Raw genomic sequence first — 24,890 nt, 5'->3', positions numbered from 1 at the left:
AGGTAAACTAGGTAACAAGCAATCAATACTTGCGTTACATCTTTTATTTTGTTTGAGTTGTTTTTAATAGCATTTAAGGCATGTTGCAAATAATTATGTTACAAAGATAGCAGCTGAGAATATATTAAAATAGATCCCAGTTCAATAGCCTCTGTTAGACCAAATCAGTATCTTCTCTGCGTTAGGTTTCGAGGGTCACCTGATGTGCTCTTGTATCTCTGCATGGTAGGGATGATGTCCATGTATGAGGGAGATGCAACCTGGAAGACCAAGAGAAAACACAACACAAGCAGCTTAAAATATTCTGACAAAATATATTATTATTATTATTATTATTATTATTATTATTATTATTATTTACATACCACCATTCATCAAAAGATATCAGGACACTTCACAGAATACAAAATAAAACACAAGTAAATACCGTATTTTTCGCCCTATAGGACACACTTTTTCCCCTCCAAAAATGAAGGGGAAATCTGTGTGCGTCCTATGGGGCGAATACAGGCTTTCGCTGAAGCGTGGAGAGCGAGAGGGGTCGGTGCGCACCGACCCCTCTCGCTCTCCAGGCTTCAGGAAGCTATCAGCAAGCCTGGGGAGCCCGCGGGAGTTCCCGCAGGGCTCCCTAGGCTGCGGATAGCAGCCTGCTGCCCAGAGCGCGCCGAAGCAGAGCACCCGCGCTTGGGGCAGATATCCGCAGCCTGCTTGCCCGGAGCACGGGGCGCGCTGAAGCAGAGCGCCCTGCGCTTCGGGCAGATATCCGCAGCTGGGGGGGGGGGGAAATAATTCCCCCCCTTTATTTCCCCCCCAAAAAACTAGGTGCGTCCTATAGGGCGAAGAATACGGTAATTAAATCAAAACAAAACAACAAAACAACCCCCTCTTCCTACAGACAGATTTAAAAGGCTGTAGGATATTAATCAGCCAATAATAATAGACTACCTTCCTGTGATGGATAGGAGACTGAGTTCGCTTTCTGAATGAAGGTTAGATCTCTGTGTAGTGACTCTAACCATATAAAAAGGCATTGATAGCTTCTGCGAACCTATCCTTATCTCCACCTTAGCTTGCTGATGAGGCACAGGTTCCCTGTTCTGGAAGAACTATGTAGAGTTTTCAAGGCTCTCACCACCTCACCCTTTTATAGCTACTGAAAAAAGAACCACTAAGACTGTTCTTTATCCTTCACAGTGATCTTCATGGTCTTCATAACTGCAGCCTGCAGTTGAAGAGGCTAAGGATGGCGGCTCCACTCCGGAACTGATGGAGATAAGGATAGGTTCCGAGCAGTGTATGTTCTTTTTTTGAGATGCTGGATACCAGAGCCAAGACCCGGTGACATAGGGAACTAGGTTTCAAGCCCAAGTACAGATAGTCCTGAAGCAACATTAAGGTTTCCTGGATGAAAACCTTGTTTGAGTGCAGCCAGTTACTCAGTCACCAAGTGGGTTAGTGTAGCCAAACAGAATCTGGGTGCAACAGACCTGGAGATAAAATGTCTGGTAGGTTGAGGGACTAAGCTCTTAGTGGGTCTTTGAGATTTGACAAGTGGCTGACCTATCTTCTGGACCACTGAATCATAGAACTGGAGAGTTGGAAGGTACCCCAAGGGTCATCTACTCCAACCTCCTGTAATGCAGGAATCTCAACTAATAATAACAAATAATAATAATAGTAATAACAATAACAATAATTATTTTGTTTTTTATACCCCAACCATCTGGCTGTTTCCCCAGCCACTCAGGGCAGCTCCCAACAGAACACTAAAAACAGAATAAAACTTCAAACATTAAAAATTTCCCTAAACAGGGCTGCTTTCAGATGTCTTCTAAAAGTCAGATAGTTGTTTATTTCCTTGACATCTGACGGGAGGGTGTTCCACAGGGCGGGCGCCACTACCGGGAAGGCCCTCTGCTGGTTCTCTGTAGCTTCACTTCTTGCAATGAGGGAACCACCAGAAGGCCCTCAGAGCTGGACCTCAGTGTCTGGGCTGAATAGTGGGGGTGGAGACGCATCCATGACAGATGGCCATCCAACCTCTGCTTGAAAACCTCCAATGAAGGGGCGTCCACAACCTCTCGAGGGAGTCCATTCCATTGAGAGGCTATGAGGATGACCAAGGCTTCTTCCCCACTTATCCTTCTCTAGAGTCTTGAATGGAGAAGGACAAGAGGAAAGGCTTAATTAAAAGAAGCCTTTCATCTAGGGCAAAGTGGGCTGGATTGAATTCCTCCACCCTGTTCAAAATGAACCTTGGCATGGAGTACTTTACATTCAGAGGGGTTGCAAATAGTTCCAGGAAAGAGGTGCTGAAGTGCTACTGGAGGATGTTGAATGCTGGCTGAGACAAGCATCACCCTCTGGGGTTGCATTAATAGCTAAAGAAACAGGCAGTTGGATTGAGGCCTTTATGCATGTTGAGACCAACAGCAGGCTGGACTCTGCCCAGATTTACAGGGACTCAGTCTCGAGGTACAGAGACCAGGTTTGGGTCTGTTCACATATTGCAAATCTGAGATGGATCTCCTTTGCAGAGGAGCCACTAAGCTGGGGGGAAATTGGAATGGGGAAATGGCAGATGGGAAAAGTATTAAGTAATCTCTCCTGTCTATTCTCTGCCTTAAATTCTCGTATACCATCCTGAAGCAGCTTTGTTTCTTTTCTTTTTCTTTTTTAAAAAAGGCATCCAGGACACTGTTACATGCACTAGCACACAGTTATTACAGGATATTAGACGAACACATCTTGCTGGATCAGATTAAAATCCATGTAAGTCCAGCATTTTGTTTCAGACAGCAGGCAACCATATGTCTTTGAAAGAGTACAAGTGGATGATTATCTTTGCTGCATCTTTATCATAAACAAACAACATATTGTTCATATGCATTTTACAATGGAAGAGCAAATGTGTATGCTTACCAAAGGGGAAAGAGTCTGTAAAACATTTGTGGAGGATGGGATTTTTTTCATGGTTTCATGGACATCTAAAATTGTATAAAATAAGAAATTTCAAGTTTATGGTGGGGAAAAACAAGGTGTACAATAATTTATTCTTCCTTCAGATTGTAAATAATACAGACTCTATGTTACCTACAGTTTTTGTTCCCTTTGCAGGGCTGCAAAGCATTAATTTTATTTCATTTTTTTTTATTTCAAATTTGTAGAGAGAAGCTCTATAAATGTCTACAGTTCATGGCAGTATATGAAACTATGCTCAGAAGTGGTGGGACATTAAGTGCCAGTTGCTACAGAGCAATAACCCCTGCTTGGGGGCTTCTAAAAGGCACTTGAATGAACACCGTGGGAAACGAGGTAAGAACTCTTCTAGTACAAAGCTCTTTTATGTTCCCAAGCGTTCAGCTCAGCTTTTTCTGGCTGTTCAGTTTGCAGGCATGTAGTACTTTGGGATCGACGAGCAAGGTGGCACTGTAGCCAGGGGTACCCTGCCACCAATTCCACTTGGTAGGCACTCCTTTCAGAATTAAGTCTGGCGGCCATCATTTGGTGGGCTACCCTGTGGAATGAAGTAGCTTGTCCTCTGACAGGGGTGGGTTCAAAAGCAAATGACAAAGGATTCTGAACTTCTTATCTCCTCCTTCCGTCAATATCCCCCGCCTAATCTCAGATCTGTCATAAATCAAAACAGAGTTTGAAATAGAGTGTGAGTAGCAAAACATTCTGGTCCTAAAGCATGAGAAAGAGGCAGGAAGGATAGAAAATTGTTGAGATCATACCTGTTATTGGATAATTTGTAAGGTTTGAAGCAACTTTGGATGTTCTCTGTCTTTGAAAAGAATGGACTTTTGCTTGACCAAACAAATACCCCAATTATAGTTGTATGGGAGTCCTCATGCCTAGAGAACTCCCCTATATCTACCATCTTCACAGAGGCCCTAATCTGCTTTAAAGTGCTTATGTGCAAAACTGGCCTTGCCATGCGATTCTTGTATACATACCATATGGCTGCAAATGGGGGCAACTATTTGACTAGGGAAATGAAAGGTAGCTTGTCACATTCCCATCTTCTGTACTGTAAGCTAAATAAAGCATCTAGGAACAGCAGTTCCACTATCGCATAACCTTGTAACTAAATAATTATTATTATTCCACTGCATGGTATATTTGTTAGAAAACTGGGAGACAACACAGTTGGAAGCTGAAATGAGTATTCTGGCAGTATTGCTTATTTACATTTAAACTGCAAACCAATGTGCACTTACTGGAAGACCCACTGATCTCAGTGGAACCTACTACCAAGAAGAAAGGCAGAGAGTTGCATTGATAGAGTTGACTACCCTGGTGAAATTCATAGCATGATCTGCTGACTACTTACTAAGTAGCTTTTGATTAATGCGGTCGAGTGACTGAAGAACTTTGTGCTCTTCAAATGACAATGCACTCATTCCTTGCCGTGCAGGTCTGTTTAGCACTGTAGTCTGTTTGTATGGTTGAACTGTGTCCAAATCAATCAAGATGTCACTTTCTGTAGCTGATGTGTTTGCTAAGTTTTCTGCCAGCATAAACTGTGTAGTACTGTCTGAAACTAATAACAGAAATGTGTATTGTAGAAAAGGTTAGAAAGAAAACAAATAAAAAACTGGATTTGCTCCTGGGGTCTATTTGTTTTAATATCCACCTTTTACAGCCTTTCTCCATTGCTAACAACATGTATTTGTGCAACTTTCACAAATAATTTTATTTATATTTGTTCCCACAGAACATCATGACCCTCTCTGAGCAACATTAGAATTGTTTTTGGGGATGCCCTGTGGTCTGAGCCTCTTGGGCTTGCTGATTGGAAGGTCAGCGGTTCGAATCCCCGCGATGGGGTGAGCTCCCGTTGCTCGGTCCCAGCTCCTGCCAACCTAGCGGTTCGAAAGCATGTCCAAGTGCAAGTAGATAAATAGGTATCGCTCCGGCGGGAAGGTAAACGGCGTTTCCGTGCGCTGCTCTGGTTTTGCCAGAAGCAGCTTAGTCATGCTGGCCACATGACCCGGAAAAACTATCTGCGGACAAACGTTGGCTCCCTCGGCCAGTAAAGCGAGATGAGACTCACAACCCCAGAGTCGTTCGCGACTGGACTTAACTGTCAGGGGTCCTTTACCTTTTTTTATACGCTTTTTCTGTGCAGCCAAATATTTTCCCCACTTTTGATTCAGAAAGCAAATGACATAAGACTATCATCACTTTCCTATAATGTTTCTGTGAGAAATGGACACGTGACAGATACCCGATCTTTTTAAAAATTGCCTTTTTTCTGTGGTTTTCTTCAACTGTTCTTAAACCTTTTATCATTTCTCACTACCCGGAACCCTCTTGTGTGTTAAGACTGGGTCTTTTTCTTTGACTTATGTACAACACCTTGTTGTTACAAGCACTCTACAAATGGGAGTTTATATGCAAAATTCAAAGATATTCCTTAACTGGGAAGGACACGATACTTAGCAATGAATAGGTTTATAATAGAAACCTTAAAATAATAATTCATAGCAACAGTCAGATTGAAACATGATGTATTACCTTCATCAGAATTATTGATGCCACCCATGGCTTGCACTATATCATTTGCACAATGAGGTGGTGCTCGCTTCCCAGCTTGTGCCGTATTCTATAAAAAAAGAATGCTATTATCAAACTGCTTGAAAAAATAAATCCTGGCATTTCATGGTCCAGAAGTGCTAACGTTACTCTGAAATGAAAATCAAATAATGAAAAAGCCTTAACACACACACACACACACACTCACAGAGAGAGAGAGAGAGAGAGAGAGAGAGAGAGAGAGAGAGAGAGATCTATAACATATGCTGCTGTATTATGGAGGACATTAACCTATGATAGTGGTGATGCTGAACTACAGCAGAAAAATTTAATAGATTGTGATTCCCACATGCTCTATGATAACCCATGAACAGGTTACATATGCAAGTATGTTCAGGATATAGTAAACCTGAACAGTTATCTGTGAAATGACTCCACCAGAGAGTTTCCTTTATAATGTACAGAATACCCTCTCTCTACATTCTGCCTTATCTTTTTTTTTTTTTTAATATAATTTTTATTCAGTTTACAAGTAAGACAAATTAATACAATTCAAACAATTTATAAAACCATTCTCTCATTTTTTGACTTCCCTCAACTTGACTGATACTCCTTCCCTTCTCAATTTTCCACACATTTCTTAGTTCTTATCTACTTCTTAAATTAAATCTGCTTTCAATCCATAATTTTAACTTTCTTTTTTACAAAGCTTCGCTAAACGTTACAAGCGTTATTTGTTTTTCACCTAAATTATGCATATATTCTGAAAATTTTTCCCATTCTTCAATAAATCTCTGATCTCGTCGATTCCTAATTCTTCCTGTCATTCTATCCAGTTCTGCAAAGTCCATCATTTTCATTCTCCATTCTTCCAGTGTTGGTAGTTCTTCTTGTTTCCATTTCTGGGCTAACAATATTCTCGCTGCTGTTACTGCGTACAAAAATAATTTCCTATCTTTCTTGTTTATCTCATTTCTCACAATACCTAGCAGGAATGCTTCTGGCTTCTTAACAAATGTATACTTAAACATTTTCTTCAATTCATTATATATCATTTCCCAATAATTTTTAATTTTCTTACATTCCCACCACATATGATAAAATGTACCTTCTTTATCTTTACATTTCCAACATTTGTTACATCCCTTGTACATCTTAGCTAGTTTCACTGGTGTTAAGTACCACCGATACATCATTTTCATCACATTTTCTTTTATAGTTGTACAAGCAGTAAATCTTAATCCTTCTTTCCACAATTTCTCCCAATCCTCCATATATATGTTATATCCAAAGTCTTTCGCCCAGTCAATCATAACTGATTTTATCTCTTCATCTTTTGTGTGCCATTCTAACAATATGTTGTACATTTTAGCCAGAATTTTATAGTCACTGTTTATTATTTCTTTCTGGAATTTCGACTCTTTCTCCACAAAACCATTTAACTTAAGCTCTTTTCTAAACATTTCATTAATTTGGTAATAGTGCAGCCAGTCATTCACATATCTTTTCACTTCTTCATATGGCTTCAACGTCCATTTACCGTCTATTTTCCTTATTAGTTCTCGATATGTTACCTACATTCTGCCTTATCAGAGAAGTGGAAGCAAGAGGTCTAGAGATAACTGTAGAATCTCTTTTCTACTGGAAGTAACATTTTAATTTTCTTTAATTTCCTTTAATTTTTTAACTGCACGATACAGAATCCATTTCCCTAGGACAGCAATTTTTGGTATTTTTCAGTCAGAAATTTATCAGATATACCTGTACAACACTAGTGGGCTTCCATACTGCAGAGGCTGCCTTTTGTCTCCTCTGTTCTAAAAGAGCCTTGCGTTTATTTTCATTATTTTCAATACTTTGTTTTCGTCTTGTCATGGCAAAAGTAGCTGAAAAGGATAAAAAAGCACCACAAAACACACACCTTGTTATATTGTTTTATACTTAAATTATAATTATAGTTTCAATGTTATCTTTTGTTTATAAGCCACTTTGAACACATATAGGGAAAACATAGTAACAAATAAATACATATGCAGAAAAAAGAAATACAGATAGTTAACTTGAGTTTACTTTTGGATTATATCAGTAATGTTGAGCAAGACAGATGGCAAACCTGCTTGTATGGTACATATATGCTTTGCCTCATGGAGCAAATGTACAATTCTGGGTGTGTGTTGTTTGAGAGAGATGTGGATCAGAAAACCCGTGTGAGGAAAACAACAAAAACTTCCTCCTGTACCATGGCTCTATTCCAAACCACTTCTATTTACTCTTTACAAAACGACAATCCAATCTCCCACCATCGCATCTAGTTTGGGCCTTAGGTCTCCAGCAGAAGGCTTTCCTAGTTCAACTATCTGAGATTCCTTTAGCAGTAGATGATGGGGACTGAACCTGGAATCTTTTGCAGGCAAGAATGTGCTCTACCACTGAGCTATGTGTCAACATTTGCGGTAGCTTATAACTACAGCTGCAAACTTTAATTGGTAGATTAATTAAATAGAGCTTTAGTTTATTGATGGGTGCGAATTCAAATCAATGGAGTGAAAAGTTAAGGATATATTTGTTAATTTAGTTTATTTTCAAATTGATTTTCCTCTTGTGGTAAAAATACTAAAAATTATACTAGTGCTGATAGTATAAAGGAATGTTTAGAAAAGACAAGCGCAAAAGAATTTTCATGAATAGAGCCCTCGATTAGCATGTGAGCTATAGAAGAAACCACTTCAGAATATACCAGCATACTCTAATTTATCAATACGAACTCTCAGTACTTAGGAAAGTTCCACAACCATACATGCCTATCCCAGGTACCCTCCTACATTACAGTGGTACCTCTGGTTGTGAACGGGATCCGTTCTGGAGGCCCGTTCGCAACATGAAAAGAATGCAACACGCAGTGGTGCGTCTGTGCACGTGTGGGTTGCGATTCGCCGCATCTGCGCATGACATCATTTTGTGCGTCTGCCCATGCGGCAAAACCCAGAAGTAACCCTTTCCGGTACTTCCAAGTCTCCGCGGGATGTAACCTGAAAGAACGTAACATGAAGTGGACGTAACATGAGGTATGACTGTATTTCATAGAATCATAGAGTTGGAAGAGACCACAAGGGCCATCGAGTCCAACCCCTGTCAAGCAGGAAACACCATCAGAGCACTCCTGACATATGGTTGTCAAGCCTCTGCTTAAAGACCTCCAAAGAAGGAGACTCCACCACACTCCTTGGCAGCAAATTCCACTGTCGAACAGCCCTTACTGTCAGGAAGTTCTTCCTAATGTTTAGGTGGAATCTTCTTTCTTGTAGTTTGGATCCATTGCTCCATGTCCGCCTCTCTGGAGCAGCAGAAAACAACCTTTCTCCCTCCTCCATGTGACATCCTTTTATATATTTGAACATGGCTATCATATCACCCCTTAACCTCCTCTTCTCCAGGCTAAACATGCCCAGCTCCCTTAGCCGTTCCTCATAAGGCATCGTTTCCAGGCCTTTGACCATTTTGGTTGCCAGTGCGGAAAATACAGAATTGAAACTAGGGTACAGACTCAATCCAAACTTCATACATGGCTCATTGACTAAAGATATTCCTTAACTATACATATATTACTGTATAAGCTTTATTATTCAAAATTGTTGTTAGCCGCCCTGAGCCCGGCTTCGGCTGGGGAGGGCGGGATATAAATAAAATTTATTATTATTATTATTCATTAAATTTGGCCTATATACCGTATTTTTCGCCCTATAGGACGCACTTTTTCCCCTCCAAAAATGAAGGGGAAATCTGGGTGCGTCCTATGGGGCGAATGCAGGCTTCGCGGACCTCTCCGCAAACAGCAGGAGCGCTCCCGCTGCTGGCGGAGACGTGCCTGCATGCCGAAGCCTGCGCGCGCTGAGCTCAGCGCGCCCAGGCTTCGCGGACCTCTCCGCTAGCAGCGGGAACGCTCCCGCTGCTGGCGGAGACGTGCCTGCATGCGGAAGCCTGCGCGCGCTGAGCTCAGCGCGCCCAGGCTTCGCGGACCTCTCCGCTAGCAGCGGGAACGCTCCCGCTGCTGGCGGAGAGGTGCCTGCATGCCGAAGCCTGCGCGCGCTGAGCTCAGCGCGCCCAGGCTTCGCGGACCTCTCCGCTAGCAGCGGGAACGCTCCCGCTGCTGGCGGAGAGGTGCCTGCATGCCGAAGCCTGCGCGCGCTGAGCTCAGCGCGCCCAGGCTTCGCGGACCTCTCCGCTAGCAGCGGGAACGCTCCCGCTGCTGGCGGAGAGGTGCCTGCATGCCGAAGCCTGCGCGCGCTGAGCTCAGCGCGCCCAGGCTTCGCGGACCTCTCCGCTAGCAGCGGGAACGCTCCCGCTGCTGGCGGAGACGTGCCTGCATGCGGAAGCCTGCGCGCGCTGAGCTCAGCGCGCCCAGGCTTCGCGGACCTCTCCGCTAGCAGCGGGAACGCTCCCGCTGCTGGCGGAGACGTGCCTGCATGCGGAAGCCTGCGCGCGCTGAGCTCAGCGCGCCCAGGCTTCGCGGACCTCTCCGCTAGCAGCGGGAACGCTCCCGCTGCTGGCGGAGAGGTGCCTGCATGCCGAAGCCTGCGCGCGCTGAGCTCAGCGCGCCCAGGCTTCGCGGACCTCTCCGCTAGCAGCGGGAACGCTCCCGCTGCTGGCGGAGACGTGCCTGCATGCCGAAGCCTGCGCGCGCTGAGCTCAGCGCGCCCAGGCTTCGCGGACCTCTCCGCTAGCAGCGGGAACGCTCCCGCTGCTGGCGGAGAGGTGCCTGCATGCCGAAGCCTGCGCGCGCTGAGCTCAGCGCGCCCAGGCTTCGCGGACCTCTCCGCTAGCAGCGGGAACGCTCCCGCTGCTGGCGGAGACATGCCTGCATGCCGAAGCCTGCGCGCGCTGAGCTCAGCGCGCCCAGGCTTCGCGGACCTCTCCGCTAGCAGCGGGAGCCAGCACTGGGCTCCCACGGCTTGCAGAGAGCTGCCTGTTTGGGGGCTGGGGTCGGGGGAAGCTCGGGCTTCCCCAACCCCGCGCCTGGGGGGGAAATAATTTTTTTCCTTTATTTCCCCCCCAAAAAACTAGGTGCGCCTTATGGGACGGTGCGTCCTATAGGGCGAAAAATACGGTATATTCTTGTTTTCTCTCCCCCACCCCCAAACAAAATTTGATAAAGGAAGAACCTTACTGCTTGGTGGAGAAGCAAATATTGGATTCACTCTGACACCTGATTTAATACTGCCCATCAGATTGCCACCATCAATTGTGATGTGAGTCACATTAGGTCTAGTGTGTTGCAAGTCGCCATTATTTGAATTATTACAGAGTGTAACACCATGTTGTGAATCTCCTGAAAGAAAAGAAAAACACACAAGAAGATTTAAAAATTACACTGTCAGGCTAACTTCACTCAGCAGTTCAGAAATTTGTCAGGAATGTGTGTATGTTTTACAATCAACTGTATTATTTCACCCAACTGCTTTAAGGCATGTGAGGTGAAGTTGCAGCAAGACCTAATTTACCAGCAGATGATTAGACCAAATCAATGTATGAATGTGTAAGTTAAACATTTACTCAAGGCGCATCCAATCTCCCTTCATTACTGAAGTACCACAGGTTTAAGCACACTGTCCAGGACTCTGTTAGATGACAGCCAAAGCACTCAGTCATTAACAAAAATGAACTTCCATTTCATTAGTAGCAAACTGTTACATCAGATAACAGCTACTAATATTATTATTGTTGTTGAATTAATAAATCACCTTTCAGATAAATTTACAGGCAATTTACAGCCATAAAACAAAACAAGTGAAACAAGAGCTGGGCTTGTTTATATATGAAAATGCATCGGAGATGGCTTGATTCAGCTCTACTAAAAATTCTAAAGGAGCTTTTATCCTCCAGTCAGAAAAGGCACCGTGGTTTTATCCACTGTGGTTTTATCCACATTCATCAGGGCTGAGCTAGTCACACCTATTTGTAAATGTCATGGTCAGGGACTGACTAAAACCAGTAATGGGCAGAATACTACGTTAGAAACAATTTTTGTCTTGGTTTTGAAAGGAAGTATGTCCAGTCTGGTCTTTCTCTTTCAGTACACTCCTGCCCTTTGGTTATTTCTGACGATAATGTGAGATTGGCACAATATGCCTGAAATTAAACGTCTTTCAAAGTCCCTCTGAATGGGCCCTCTGTTATTCTGATTTTATCAAATATACAATCTTATAAATCCTTCTAATTCAGTGAAAACACATAAATCTTACCAGCAGCACCATCCTTTTGAGCCAGTGCACGATGCACTCCTTGCCACAAAACTGTGATTTCTTCATCGGTTGGTGTGCGATCTCGACATAATCCATTTTCTGAGTACACACAGTTTCCTTTTGGAAAGCTGTTGCACCGGGCAACTGCTTGACCAGTAGCCTTTTTCTTCCTCAACAGCTCATAGGTAAATATGCTATACGAAGGTCGCATAGTGGCCACCTGTGAATTGCAAGCAGTACCTGAAGATGGAGAATCGGTAGTATCTGAACATAAATCTTGACCTTCAGGCAAGAAATGACTGTTTTCAGTATCTGTGTGAGCTTTCCAAAGATTTCCTGACTGACACACGCTGTCTGCTGGATTTTCATCCATTTTTTTGCCTGGTACGGGCTTACTTGGTGGGTGAGGTGCCATGATTTTGCCCTGAGTTTTCATAACCTTTGTGGCTTCGCTAGCAGACTGTGGTCGGATAATGGTGCCCTTTCGGTTTTTAGTTGTGAAAGTTGATGTGGCTTTGGCAGATTTTGGTCTTTTGATCAATTTCGTTCTACTTTTACATGGATTGTTTTTGGGATTTTTTAGTTCACAATTGTATATTAGGGGTATTTCTTCACCTCTTGGCGCCATCCATGCTTGTCTAGCAACATGATATCCTTTAGATACAAAAGCATTCTGCATCCCATTATCTGCGTCTTTAACAGTAGCATTTTTTGCAGATGCCTGAGAATTCTCCTGGAGGTATTCTGGAAAAACAGAATTGAGAGTGCAAGCGGGAATGCTTCTAACATTAGTTCTAGAAGTGGCAGCTCTAATTTGAGAACCAGGTGATCTGGGCTGTGCATGAGGTATTTCAATGATATTTTGTTCTGAATGCTTTTCATCACCCACTGCTCTGTTAATTTCATCAAACCACCGAAGTTTTTTACAGTTCTTTTGCTCTGCATCTTTCCCTTTCATTTTTGCCAACTCAACACTGTCTCTAGGAATCACAGGCTGAGTCCCAAATCTGACCCCCCTGTTGACAACCACTGCCTTGAAATTGCTAAGTTCATACTTAGATTCTTTTTTCAATATGCTTTTTGGAAATTTCACTACTTTTTCTTCATTGGAGTTGTTCCCTTGTTGGTCAAGATCAGATAAATTAGCAGTGGAGTCTTCATGAGACATAGATAAACTATTTTTAGTCATTTCATTATCTCCATTAGCGTTCTGTTGATTTATACAGCCTTTACACATCTCTTCAAGCAAAGATGCCACAACCTTTTCATGTTTAGCATTTGCCACACAGTCTATATCTTCAGTACATCTTGCTGAATGATCATTTCCCTTCTCCATGCAATTAATTGAGAAGCTGTTATTGTAAGGGGCAGTAGGAAAGACCGCAGGGGTTGCTGTTTGTTGACAGGAGACGTGTGCTGATGAGGTTCTGTTCTGGGGAAGCTGAGAATTTCTCTCTTGTAGTGAAACAACTAAAGGATCAGGGACAGCCCAAGCTTTGTTTATTTCGTGTACTGGGCTGTCAGTAGCTACAGGACCCTCTGTGCCTGAAGACGGACGTTTTGACAGAAAACTTTTCTCTTCTCTTTCATTTTGTGCAAAGGTTAGATTCTCATCAGAAGCATCTCTTGCAGTCTCTCTTTGTTCAGAACTACTTTGAACAAATGATTTCTGATCAGGGCTGCATGTGTCCTCGTCAGAAGGTATGACATTGTATTTTATTAAAATATCACGAAAGGGGGAGGTTGTCTGGAAATTTGAGGTATTTAAATTTGTAAGCCAATTATTTACATGCTGATTTTTAGAAAAAGTCATGTCAGTTTCATCAGAGAAACTTTTATTTCTAGTCTGTAATTCCTCTGAATTGTGTACTGAGGAATCCAACTGTGCAGATAAAGAAGATGTTTCACTGGGTGTTGTGCAACCTTCATTTGGATCTGCAGCCTCAAGACTGTCCACACTGCAAACACTTTCTGTATGGGCTATTTCATTCACTTCTTGATGAAAATCCTAAGACAGAAAAGCAAACAGTTTATAAATATCACTAAGACACATCTTCTTGGTAAAGTTTAAGAGAAAATTACGGAAATCAGGGAGGTCCTTATGTTTTTGTGTGTGAAAAGTAGTAAGATTTTCAGGTTTGCATTTCAAATAAACATTGATATGTCCTTGTGGACACTCTACCAAATCAAAAAGGAAAAAGTTGGGAATAATTTGATAGAAAACTGTAGAATTTTTCAAGGATAAATTTCAAAGATCTTTTTTCAAGTCATCTCTGCAAGTAAGAATATCATTATGCACACAGGATGAAGTGTTCTAAAAATGTCACAAACAGCCAGTATTCTTAATTGGAGCTTCTATTTGGTCACTGATTTTCAGTGCTAGAAAAATATTGCAAGTTCTCATACACCGCACATTTTGGGTGCCACTTCTGCACAGGGATGAACTCATTTCAGTTGTATATCGAATTTATAGGCAGCCACATGCCAGAGATTTTTCTAGCTCTAATTTCAGTCTATTTAGCTGAATGTTTTTTCAAATGTCTGGTGCTGCAAGTTTAGACAGAAATTACCTATGAAAGCCCCTGGGATACACAACCTGGCAGAAATAAAATAAGTTAAGCGCCGGTGCTAATGTGTGCTTGTTAAAAGCTCACTTGTTTTTCCAGGCTTTTGCTAGCCATTAATACCATCTTGTTGTATTTGCCCTGGTTTCTGTATGCTGCTGCATTTGCTGCTTTAAGGTATTTTAAGGGTATTTTAAAATTTGTTGTGAACCACTTTGAGAAATGAAGGGAGGTATAGAAATGTGTTAATTTTTTTTATCAGATAGTTGGAAACCACAATAGCATCCAAACTAATGATGATTTTGCTTCATTGTTTTCAGCTTAAGTCTTATAAAAATAGTTTACCTTATCTCTTTCTTGCTTATAATTAAGAACCAGTGAAGCTTGTTTCTTTGGGATAAAAAATATTACTGGATATCAGCCCAGTAATTTTTATTGCAGGCCCTTGAATTTTATTTGAAAGCAGGCGCTATAACTCAAAAATCACAAAAAAGTACATATAAACCCTGTGGTGACTATATTACAGCAATATTCTGGTTTAGAAATGAATTAGGTTTAGAACTGAAATTTTGTTTGATTTTAAAGGGATATATTAATAGGAAACAATATTCATACTGACATAGTGACCTTTTTATATGCCCTAAAAGGGGGGATTTTAGGAATCTTTGTAATCCTACCACACTTGTAAACCCGCAAAGTGAGAGTTCAAATGACCACAATGTATACAGATATGGTGTACAGTCGATTGCAATGATTTTGACTGACTACAGCAGCCTATTCAACTATTGCTTTCCACTCACTCTTGCTTATTAAACGTGAGTTTCAAAGTAAAGCACCACAGTGAAACAATGTCAGTAGTTACTCTGTAGCATTTATTTGTCTGTATGTTTAAACTCTTACATATTTACAGTCAAACCTCAGCTCCCGAACGCCTCTGTTTTGGAATGTTTCAGCTCCCAAATGCCAAAAACCCAGAAGTAAATGCTCCAGTTTTCAAACGTTTTTTTGGAATTCGAACGTCCAACGCGGCTTCCACTTGAGTGCAGGAAGCTCCTGCAACCAACTGGAAGCCGCGCCTCGGTCGTCAGACATTTCGGAAGCCAAACGGGCTTTCTGAATGGATTACGTTCGACAATTGAGGTTTGACTGTATAAGCAACTCCCCTTTCTGCTAATTATCTTCAACAGTTGGGAAATTGTATCTGCTTTGCCAGAAAACCCCCAGCGGCCCCTAGTGGCAATTTAACGATGCAAAAGAAAAACAAGTTGTTTATAGTGTTGCTTTGCAATTCAAGCAGCAGACCAAACTGAATACAGTTGCTTGAAAGAAACCTAAACATAAGCAGTGAATGGATTTTGATGCTCTTTGACTGATAGAGCAACTGCAACAGCAACTTCAACTGAGGATACTGCAACACACCTGGCTCAGCAGTGATGTGCACCTTCACAGGGGTGACATGCCTAGGATAAGGAAGACTGTTAACACCTTAATGTCTTTTCATGTGAAGTTCTACTTGTGTGTGGGGTTATCATGCTGTTTTACCTTTCAAGGTGATAGAAGTCCTGGGCTTCTAGATCCTTAAACTGGCACTGAACCAGGTGCAATGGGTCTAAAAAGTTGGTACATTAGGCACTCCTATTTAGATGGTTTATGAATTGCACCTTTAAGAGGATGTAAATAACTGCCAGGACATCATACCTGAAGGTTGCTGAAATGTTGTTCTTGTAGTTGCTGCTGCATTTCATTCAGATTTTGTTGGAAGAGAAGCTGGGAATTGTCCGGGTTTGAACCACTGTTTTCCTGCATTATCCTATCACAGCCAGCTTTCACTGAGCTCTGTTTCCAGGAAAAGGGATCATTTCTAGTAGCTGAGGAAGTTGTGTCAGCAGCTCTTGCAGAGAAGAAACATTATAGTCACTTCCAGCTACATTTTTACTACTTTCACAAAAAGTTTCACAATAAAAAATTACATCTAAAGTGAAACATTCTGCACACTAAAATTAATTTAGTAGCTACAAGATACTATAGAAGGTACTTGTGAAAAACATATTTCAGTAAAAATTTGCCCCAAACTAGGAATAAAGTGATTCTGCTGGTGTTGCATTTAACTGCATTCCATATACTCCATTAAGTTCTTACTTTGCTTTCTGGGGGAAATATGTGCCCTCTTCATAGAAAGCAAGTTTTCTGCCCCTTCCTGCAGCTACCTGCACCCTGAAAAGCTTCTTAGGAGAGTTGTGGGGACCTTGGACAACATGGGATTTGACGTGGCAGTTGCTGAATGAAGGAAGGCTCACCCAAAATTGGGCCTGAATTCTAATACGTTAATTTACAGATGTTAATGGAAGGGAAATTTCCCATGACCTCCCCTCACCCAACACTGTTCACTAGGGAATGAGAAAAAGCATATTTTATATGATCTTGCATTTAGCTTCCACCCACAAGTACTGCAGCAATTTTATGATTGAATTAAACAAATAAAATATCTACCTTCCAATGACTTTGGATGGTGACAAATGTAATCCTGTTACTTGAATTTTCTTTAAAGCCTCATCTAATTTAGGTTCTGGTTTTCTCTGCACTAGGAATTAAAAAGAAGGACAGCATTTAGAAATATTGAATAAAATGTCAAGCTTTTAAACACAAAAACTCAGGAATAGTTCCCCACCCCTAGAAAGCTCCTCCAATTCTAAAACTGTGTCCACATCAGCCCTCTACTACTACAGACCTTAACTACTTCTTCTGCCTTGTTGTTCCCACACAGCATGGGCTTTGCAAACTCTGCACACTCTTGACTTATTTAAATGCACCAACAATTACTGCAATTCCTAAACTGTTTTTTTTAATTTTTCAGGCATCCAATAATGATAGTGTATTTACAACTAAGGCTAAATTTACAAATGATACTGGACCCTAAATTAAGCATATGTGATTGCAACAATGAGTATTCAATATAAGGGACAAAAAAAGAGCACAATCCACAATAGCCTTCTTGTGCTATTTATTTCAGTCCAGTTCATTTTAATGGGGTCCATATAAAAAAACTTCCTGGTAGATTGTGCCAGTAGATGTTTTTTGGTAGGTGGAAATAGAAAGCCCTGATAAAGATAGGACAGGAGAGCAGTGACTATAAGAAATGTCTGGTCAAAATTATTATTTTCTAGATTGCTTGCTATCTTTCTGCCATAAATGACATTAAAGGTGGCTTAACAATTCATAAAAATATTAGTAATGAAATAAAAAGCAGAATATATATATATATGAAAGTACACCCTTGTTTTGAAAGTAATATAAATAAAATGCAGCAGTTAAATAATTTCTGCACCCAACAGGCCATGCAAAGGAGAAAATCTCTGGCTCCCAGTTCATTTCTGCACTCAAAGCAGACATTCTGCCACAGAGCTATGGCCTGGTATTGATTGATATTTATATCAATAATATTATTCATGGGTGGCTTCCTTTAATTCAATAATTAATTATGATGAAACAGGCACACACAATGAAATTAATTTGTTAACCATCAAAAGTTACCAATGCTGTTTTTTTGTCTTTCATTTGATCAGTGGATAGGAAACATCCACTGAGAATCGGAGGTGATGCACTCATGACTTCCTGAGTGGAGAAGAATATTTAAGTGAAATACCATATCACATAGTTTCAACCTTGGAAAGTTGACTGAGACATCAGACTGTCTGTGCTTACAACTGTTAGATGCCCCTGAGAGAGTACTTTATAATTCATGAGAATTATAAAGACTGGAGCAAAACCAAACGTGTGTTTGTGAATTGTTCACAACAGTTATTCTGTGTCATCAAAAACAAGTTTGAAATAGGGATCCTGTATTTAAATACTAAAAACCCCCTGAAATATACAAAATTACTGTATTACATCTCATAGGACTGCCCAGTAATGAAGTATGAAGTTTGTTCACGTATGAAACCAACTTAAATGATACATAAAGTAATTTGAAATTAATGAGTTTAAACAGTTTGCAATCCTGGTCACTAAGAGTAAAGACTCAGCATCATTCTACACACACCCCTACCTAAGGACACCCAGGTTTCCAAGGCAAAGAATCACATACAAAAATGCAGAAAAACTGAAATGAAATCGATTGCAGGCTGAATCATGGAATCAAAGTCAGCATTATGTAATACATGTGCCAGTGGTTATATTATCACAAGATTCAAAGTCTTCCACATTGCACAGTCTCTTCACCCCTAAAATTACTGCTCTTTGCTGCAGTTAACATTGAAGAGGCACTGCACCCTCCCAAAATTAAAGCTCAATCAAAATTGTCAGTTTTGACACAGCTAATCTTAGGCTAGAGAGCCAAACGTGCATCACAGATGCAGTGCTCCCAAAGCACAGCAGCCTTTTACACTGTCAGTAGTGTAGATCTGCCTTTGGAAACCTATTTCTGTGCTCACAACTGTGTTACTAGATCAGGGATTGCCAGCTGTTTTGCATCCAATGATCTATGGGAAAACCCCACCAGAAAGCAGAGGCTGTGGCCAGAGCTAAAAATGGCCAGAGCACTTCTTACTTCTTTCTGCCACCTTTCCCCTTGTCCTGAAAGCTCAACAACTTTCCTAAAAAAACCAAACTCAACAACTTTGGTCTGCCCCGGGTGGGGGTTGCTACACTGCTGGAGCAGAGACCAAGACCTGGTTAGGCAAGTGCATAATGGTAGGCAGAAGGAGCTGATAAGATGCAGCCGCTTTGTTCTCCTGGCTACCCAACACCACGCATTGCTGGTGGGCACAGTATGAAAAGCATTGCATTGGCTCCACCAAGAGCATACATGGGATTAAACAGAAGTAGCAGTAAGGAGGCCACTACTTAAAACCCCAACAATCCAAGGGTCAGTCAGCACACTAAAACAGTATTATGAAAATTATAGACTTCCTCCTGTTTATATATTTTCTTATTGTCTAGCACATATTGTTCCTGATCTTTTTGGCTATTCAGATGGCTAAGTTAAGCTTACAATAACGCATTCTGCAGGATCAACATAATTGTGGGCATGGTGGGGGTTTTTTTGATAACATTATTTCACTTTTTAAACTATTTTTTAAAAGGAAAAGATAATTTGTTCATTTAATATATTATATGTTCATATAATATATGGAATGGCCCCTAGGTATTGCAATATTTGTTTTTTTGACAGATACTAATCTGGAATGAAAACTATTTCTAACACGCATTATAATGCAAGAATTATAGATATAGCTGCATTTGCAATATGCAAACCTTCTACTTTCTTCCGATGTGAAAGTGGAATATGACCACGCTGGAACCTTTCAGTTGCTTCCTGATGTTTCAGTTTCCTCTGCAGCAAAATTTGTTCTCTGAATTTTTGTTCTTTTTCTTCAACGTCCTTCCATTTTTCTTCAAGTGCTCTGTGTAAAAACAACTACAGCTTTCAATAAAAATAATCACCATGGTAAGTGGCTCGCACCATTTTGCTTAAATCCTTCTTTGTCCAAATACATCAGTGATTCATATTAAGAAGCATGTTTCAAACTCTGTCATGTCCTGACCTCTCTCCTGGCATGTGCCAGGAAGAGTGTGGATTGGCTCCACTTGCATGTTTGAATGCACAGACCATGCCTCCCCATCTCTGTCTCCACACACACACTCTTAAATACCCATTCCCTGACATGACAATCACTGATTTCCCTCTTGGTATCTGCAAGCTCACCTTTGAGCACTGGGAAATGAAGTAATAAGCTACCATGGAGTAACTAGATCTGATTGCTAGCATATGTGGCACCCCCAGGATAAAGAACAAATAATCTTTCAGATTTTTAGCAGAAAAATTTGTATTAATGAGTGAAAAGCTGCATTCAAAACGTATAAAGATTTACTGTTATAATAAAAAGTACTCTTAGAAAGATTTATTCAATTTCTTGGCACATCAAGCAAGGGATAACATATATACTTTAAAGTGTATATTCTGTTCCTTCGGGGCTTTGTGAATCCAGGGGAGATTTACTTCTTTGTTTGGCATAGAAGCTTGATTTCTAACAGTGAAAGAATATAATACCTGAAAACTATAAATTATTCTATGTACAAATAATCCCAACAAAGTGGAGACGAGTTTTCCATCAACCTCCTATCAGGTAGAATGTGCCTCCCTATTCTTCAGCTTCTTGGTGACTGTTTGGACATAGGGTCTGTGTTGAGGATAAGCTACAACTTTTTTCATTAAATTAAGTGCCCCCAGGGTGGGATTCATTACTGTTTTTGGGGGTGTTATTGTTCTCGTGTGTTTATCATTTTAATTTATTGTTGTTAGCCACCTTTAGCTCCCTTGAGGAAAGGCAGGATATAACTATTTTAATTAATAAAAATAAGTCCACTGCATTACCCCTATTCTTTAACTCCCTCTCTAAATCTGTGATTTATCGCAAGTTCCTGCTTGTTGAAATCTGTACCAAGTGCCTCTTGTACTAAGAAGAGTATCATGTCAGAAAGTAATACTAGCAGCAGTTCATAACACAGACACTGACTCAAGGAATCTATTGTTACATGAAAGTATACTATTTCGCATTGTGCAAACTAATGAACTCTGAACATTTCTTGACTGCAGCAGGGCAAAGGAGGAGTGTAACAAGAAGTAAACAAGATACTCAATCTTCCAGGTATGATTTAGTTTAGCACTTATCTCAAAAGGCCACCACTTTAAGTGTTAGGCATGATTACCTTTATTCTAGCCACACTGCCTATCCTGAAAGAAATTTATATTTAATTTAAACTTTAAGCCTTGGGTTCCTACTTCTTAGATTTTCATGGCCACATTGGAAACTCATAGTTAGATTAGGACCTCAGTTAATCTGCAGCATTTTATAAATTATAAGTTTAAAGAGTATCATTTGAACATTACCGTATTTTATTCATTTGCTTCATTTTTATCCTACTCTAGCAAACCAAATGATCCCAGGGCAGGGTATTGCAATTATAAAACAAGTAGCAAATAAAACAAATAGCAATAAAACATTCAAATGATATAAAATCCATAAATGTTACAACTACTACTTTTCCTCCATGTATCTGTGGCCTAACATATCCTACCTCATTAAAAGCCTGGCTAAAGAGGTAGTTTTTACTTTTCAACAAAATTCAATCAATATAGGCACCAGTCAAATTTTAAGTGAAAGAGCATTCCACAGCCAGGGAGCCACCATCAAATAGGCCTTTTCCTAAGTCACAGAGGCATGAATCACACACAGCAATGAAACAAGCAGCAGGGCTTCTTCAGCTGATCGTAAAGCCTGGGTAGGGGGATACAGAGGGAGGCACTGTGGTAACTGGATCCTTCCTACTTCATTCAAGTCAACATTAAACACTTGAAATTAACTTAATAGCACACAGGCAGGCAATGTAGACTCTTTGGAACTGAGTGCTCTGCTGGCAAATCTGTCATTGCTCTTTCTGTAGGTTATCAGAGCGTGATCACTGTAGCCACACTATCCCTGTCCAGGAATGACCATAGCTGGTATCGGAGCTCCAAGCCACTTGGGCTTCCAGTGACAGAGATTAATTTTACAGCAACTCCAGAATGTGCACCTGTTTCCTCAGAACAAATGTAACCCCAGCCAGAATAGGCCATCTATTCAATTACTGGACATTAAAGGTAAAGGTAAAGGACCCTTACAGTTAAGTCCAGTTGCGAACGACTCTGGGGTTGAGGCACACATCTTGCTTTACTGGCCAAGGGAGCTGACGTTTGTCTGCAGACAGTTTAAATGGTGTAAATACTGACCTCTGACTTGTTATGATTCACTTTCAGTTTATGGGCCCTTATCAAGCCCATTACTGCCTCCAGTCATTGATCTAACACCAGCAGAACCTCTGCAGATTTAGATGGTAGGAAGAGACACTAGGTGAGTATCCTTAGCATACTTATGTATGCTCCATATCGCCGGATGAGCTCACTCAGCAGCATTACATATATGTTAAACAAGATGGGGGAAAGAACAGAGCCCTGCAGGCTCCCACAACCTAATTGCCATCAGGCTAAGCTGAAGTCTCTCCTTTGCCTCTACCTGGAAGCAGTCTTTCAGCCAGAAGCAGAATCAAGAATTTCACAGTGTCTCTTATGTCAGCCCACCAGAGAAAATGAAGGAGGAAACTGTGGTCCAACTATCAAAACCTGCTGATTCAGTAGGACTAACAAGACTATGCTCCCTCTGTATATCTTCTGACACAGCTGATGAATGAAAAGAAGCAACCAATGCCCCAAATGGACCTGAAGCCTGATTGAAATGGGTCTAAATAGTATGTCTCCCCAAATACACCTGAAGCCCATCTGCCATGACCCTCTCAAGTACCTTGCGCCAAGCAGGTAGCTGTCGCAAAAGGGTTTCTTGAGGGGCTGTACCAACTGCCCTTTCAAAATAACTTGAACCACTCCGTCCCACAAACAATTATTTACCACTACAACTAAAATATCAAGCATGCCTTACATTTACATACCTCCTCCTTTTATTTGTTTCTAGAAAATGTTTTCGTGCTCGATTACGAAACAGTCTTTGATCCTTTAGCAACTCGTGACGCTCTTTTGATAAGTCTCTTTCAAGGAGAATCTTTAGATTTCTGATCATGACGTTAAAGATAACAGAAATTGTAGCAAAAACCCTAGACACCCAGCCCACATTGAATTTCTTGAAGGTGCTTTTTTTGTTTTTCATTTCAGTGCTCTCCCCCATCCCCCCGGGGTGCTCAAGGGTACACAGTACCGTCATCTCTTCTTCTTGTTAAAAAGTGTGGTACTTACTGTAACAACTTCATGGTGTTGAGTACTGGCATCTACTGTATTTTTCTGGAAAAAAGCACCGATGATGATGATGATAACAACAACAACAAAATCAACTTCTGTTTTTGTTATAATAAGTATAATAATAAACCAACTTGTTTTTTAATTTTATTATTTATTGCCTTTATATACCACCCTGTACCTGGAGATGGCTATTATTATTATTATTGTTGTTGTTGTTATGGCATTTCAGTGAAGTTTCAGCGAGCCTATTGAGAAGACCCCTGAGAGGCAACTGTACCAAAATGAATTATTGTGAAAATAAGAACTATTTAGGGGGCCGGCTCGCCAAGTTTTGTCCTCCCTGGCCTGAGCGCCACACCTGTTCCCTCAACAATCGCCTCTTTCCCGCCCTCTCGCCTCCTGCCCCACAGGAGCCCCGGCCTCTCCCTGAGAGGAGGATACGTGGAGGGGCCCAAGGCGCTCAGGGCCCGGCGGCCGAGGCCCCGCGGCAGGGCGCTTTCCGAGACGCCCCTCCTCGCGCCGGGGGCAGCGGGCTCGGCGGCGCCTTCGGCCTCCCACGCCGAGGCGGCCTGGCTCCCGCCCGCTGCCGCCGGCGCCCGCCCGTAGCTGGAGTAGTAGTAGAAGCTGCCGTTGCCGCCGATCACGTTGCCGTTGGCGCCTCCGCCAGGCTCCATCCACGCGCCCCCGAACCTTCAGCCGCCCTCCGCCGCCGCCATCTTCACACTCAGCGGCTCTCTGGCTTCTCTCTCTCCGTCTCTCGCCCTCGCTCTCCGCCCTTCGTCTCGCTCGCGGGATCCCCGTCAGCGCCCAGCGGGGGGGCTCCAGCGAGCCCTCCCCGCCGCCTCAGAAGCGCCCGCCGAAGCCCCTCGCCCGGCTCCAGGGCGCCGCCGCCCAGCCGCCATCTTAGCAACCGGCGACGCCGCTTCCTTCGCAACGGAAACCAAGGGAGACGGAGGAGGAGAAGGGGCGGAGCGCCATGCGCAGGGGCCGGCTCCGAGACAAGGGCCGCGTCGAGGCGGAGACTCTGAGGGGGAGAGGCCTTTTCGGGCTGGCCGTTAGGCTCTTCCACGCCGTCGAACATGTGTACATGTATATAATATGTGTACATGTATATATACTGCTGGCCGTTTAGTCTCTTACCCGCCCTCGAAATATATATATATATCGAATATTTTATCATTTTTGCGGGGGGGGGGGGGATGTTGTGGGTTTGTTTTGTTTTTGCCCATATATATAGGCAAAAAACACACACGGACATATATATACTGCATATACATATGTATATGTGTTTGTGTATATTCATACATACATACATACATATGTATATATAAGCCTAACCAGTGCTTTTTTGTCTTTAAAAAAGTTGTTTAGGGGCACTCTAATTTTGACTCAAGAAAATCACCATTTTATAGTTCAAATCAGGAAAAACAAATACAGTAAATGGACAAAAGTACAAAGATTCACAAAATGTTTAGGGGTATGAGTACCCCTGCGTCCCCCCAGAGAAGAAAAAAGCAATGAGCCTAACCACCTCACGCGAGGTTAGGCTGATATATAGGGTTGCTGTGGGGATTAAAAGAACAGGGAGAGAAACCTGGTGTGCCACCGTGCGCTCCTTAGAGAAGGGCGGGATATATAAATGTAATCAATCAGCTGCGGAAATCAGGTAAGGCTTGACTGGCCTCTACCCTTCTTTTGTGTGTGTGTGTGTAAAAATAAATACATATCCATATATCATTGTCACATATGCATGGGCGTAAT

General features: G+C 41.9%; 1 protein-coding gene across 5 annotated transcripts; it reads right to left on the bottom strand.

Moving 5' to 3' along the window:
• Positions 1-29: 29 nt before the first annotated feature.
• CEP126 (centrosomal protein 126) lies at positions 30-24,201 on the bottom strand. 5 transcript variants are annotated; one of them, XM_083436148.1, is made up of 12 exons: positions 23,571-24,188; positions 22,826-22,945; positions 19,598-19,746; positions 16,835-16,925; positions 16,043-16,235; positions 11,781-13,788; positions 10,706-10,867; positions 7,303-7,427; positions 5,524-5,611; positions 4,337-4,546; positions 2,923-2,987; positions 30-260 (listed from the first exon to the last, which is right to left on the bottom strand). In XM_083436148.1, the coding sequence occupies exons 1-12, from the start codon at positions 23,801-23,803 to the stop codon at positions 165-167; spliced, it is 3,540 nt and encodes a 1,179-aa protein (XP_083292274.1). In that variant the 5' UTR covers positions 23,804-24,188; the 3' UTR covers positions 30-164. The 5 variants fall into 5 exon arrangements, 4 of the variants coding, with proteins under 4 accessions (XP_083292274.1, XP_083292275.1, XP_083292276.1 ...); XM_083436149.1 differs by lacking the exon at positions 4,337-4,546 and having other exon boundaries at positions 23,571-24,190; XM_083436150.1 differs by lacking the exon at positions 16,043-16,235 and having other exon boundaries at positions 23,571-23,591.
• Between the last annotated feature and the right edge of the window lie 689 nt (positions 24,202-24,890).

Source organism: Podarcis tiliguerta (assembly GCF_965153285.1).
Source record: "Podarcis tiliguerta genome assembly, chromosome: 4".
NCBI classification, from domain to species: Eukaryota; Metazoa; Chordata; class Lepidosauria; order Squamata; family Lacertidae; genus Podarcis; species Podarcis tiliguerta.
This window is presented reverse-complemented; position numbering and strand designations above follow the sequence as displayed.

Excerpts from the sequence above, each read along its gene's own strand:
- CEP126 (XM_083436148.1), bottom strand. The coding sequence starts at position 23,803 with ATGGAGCCTGGCGGAGGCGCCAACGGCAACGTGATCGGCGGCAACGGC. Across the intron at positions 10,868-11,780 it reads TCAAAAGGATGGTGCTGCTG|GAGATTCACAACATGGTGTT; the intron begins GTAAGATTTATG and ends CTTTTCTTTCAG. Across the intron at positions 4,547-5,523 it reads CATCAATAATTCTGATGAAG|TTTCAGACAGTACTACACAG; the intron begins GTAATACATCAT and ends TTCTGTTATTAG.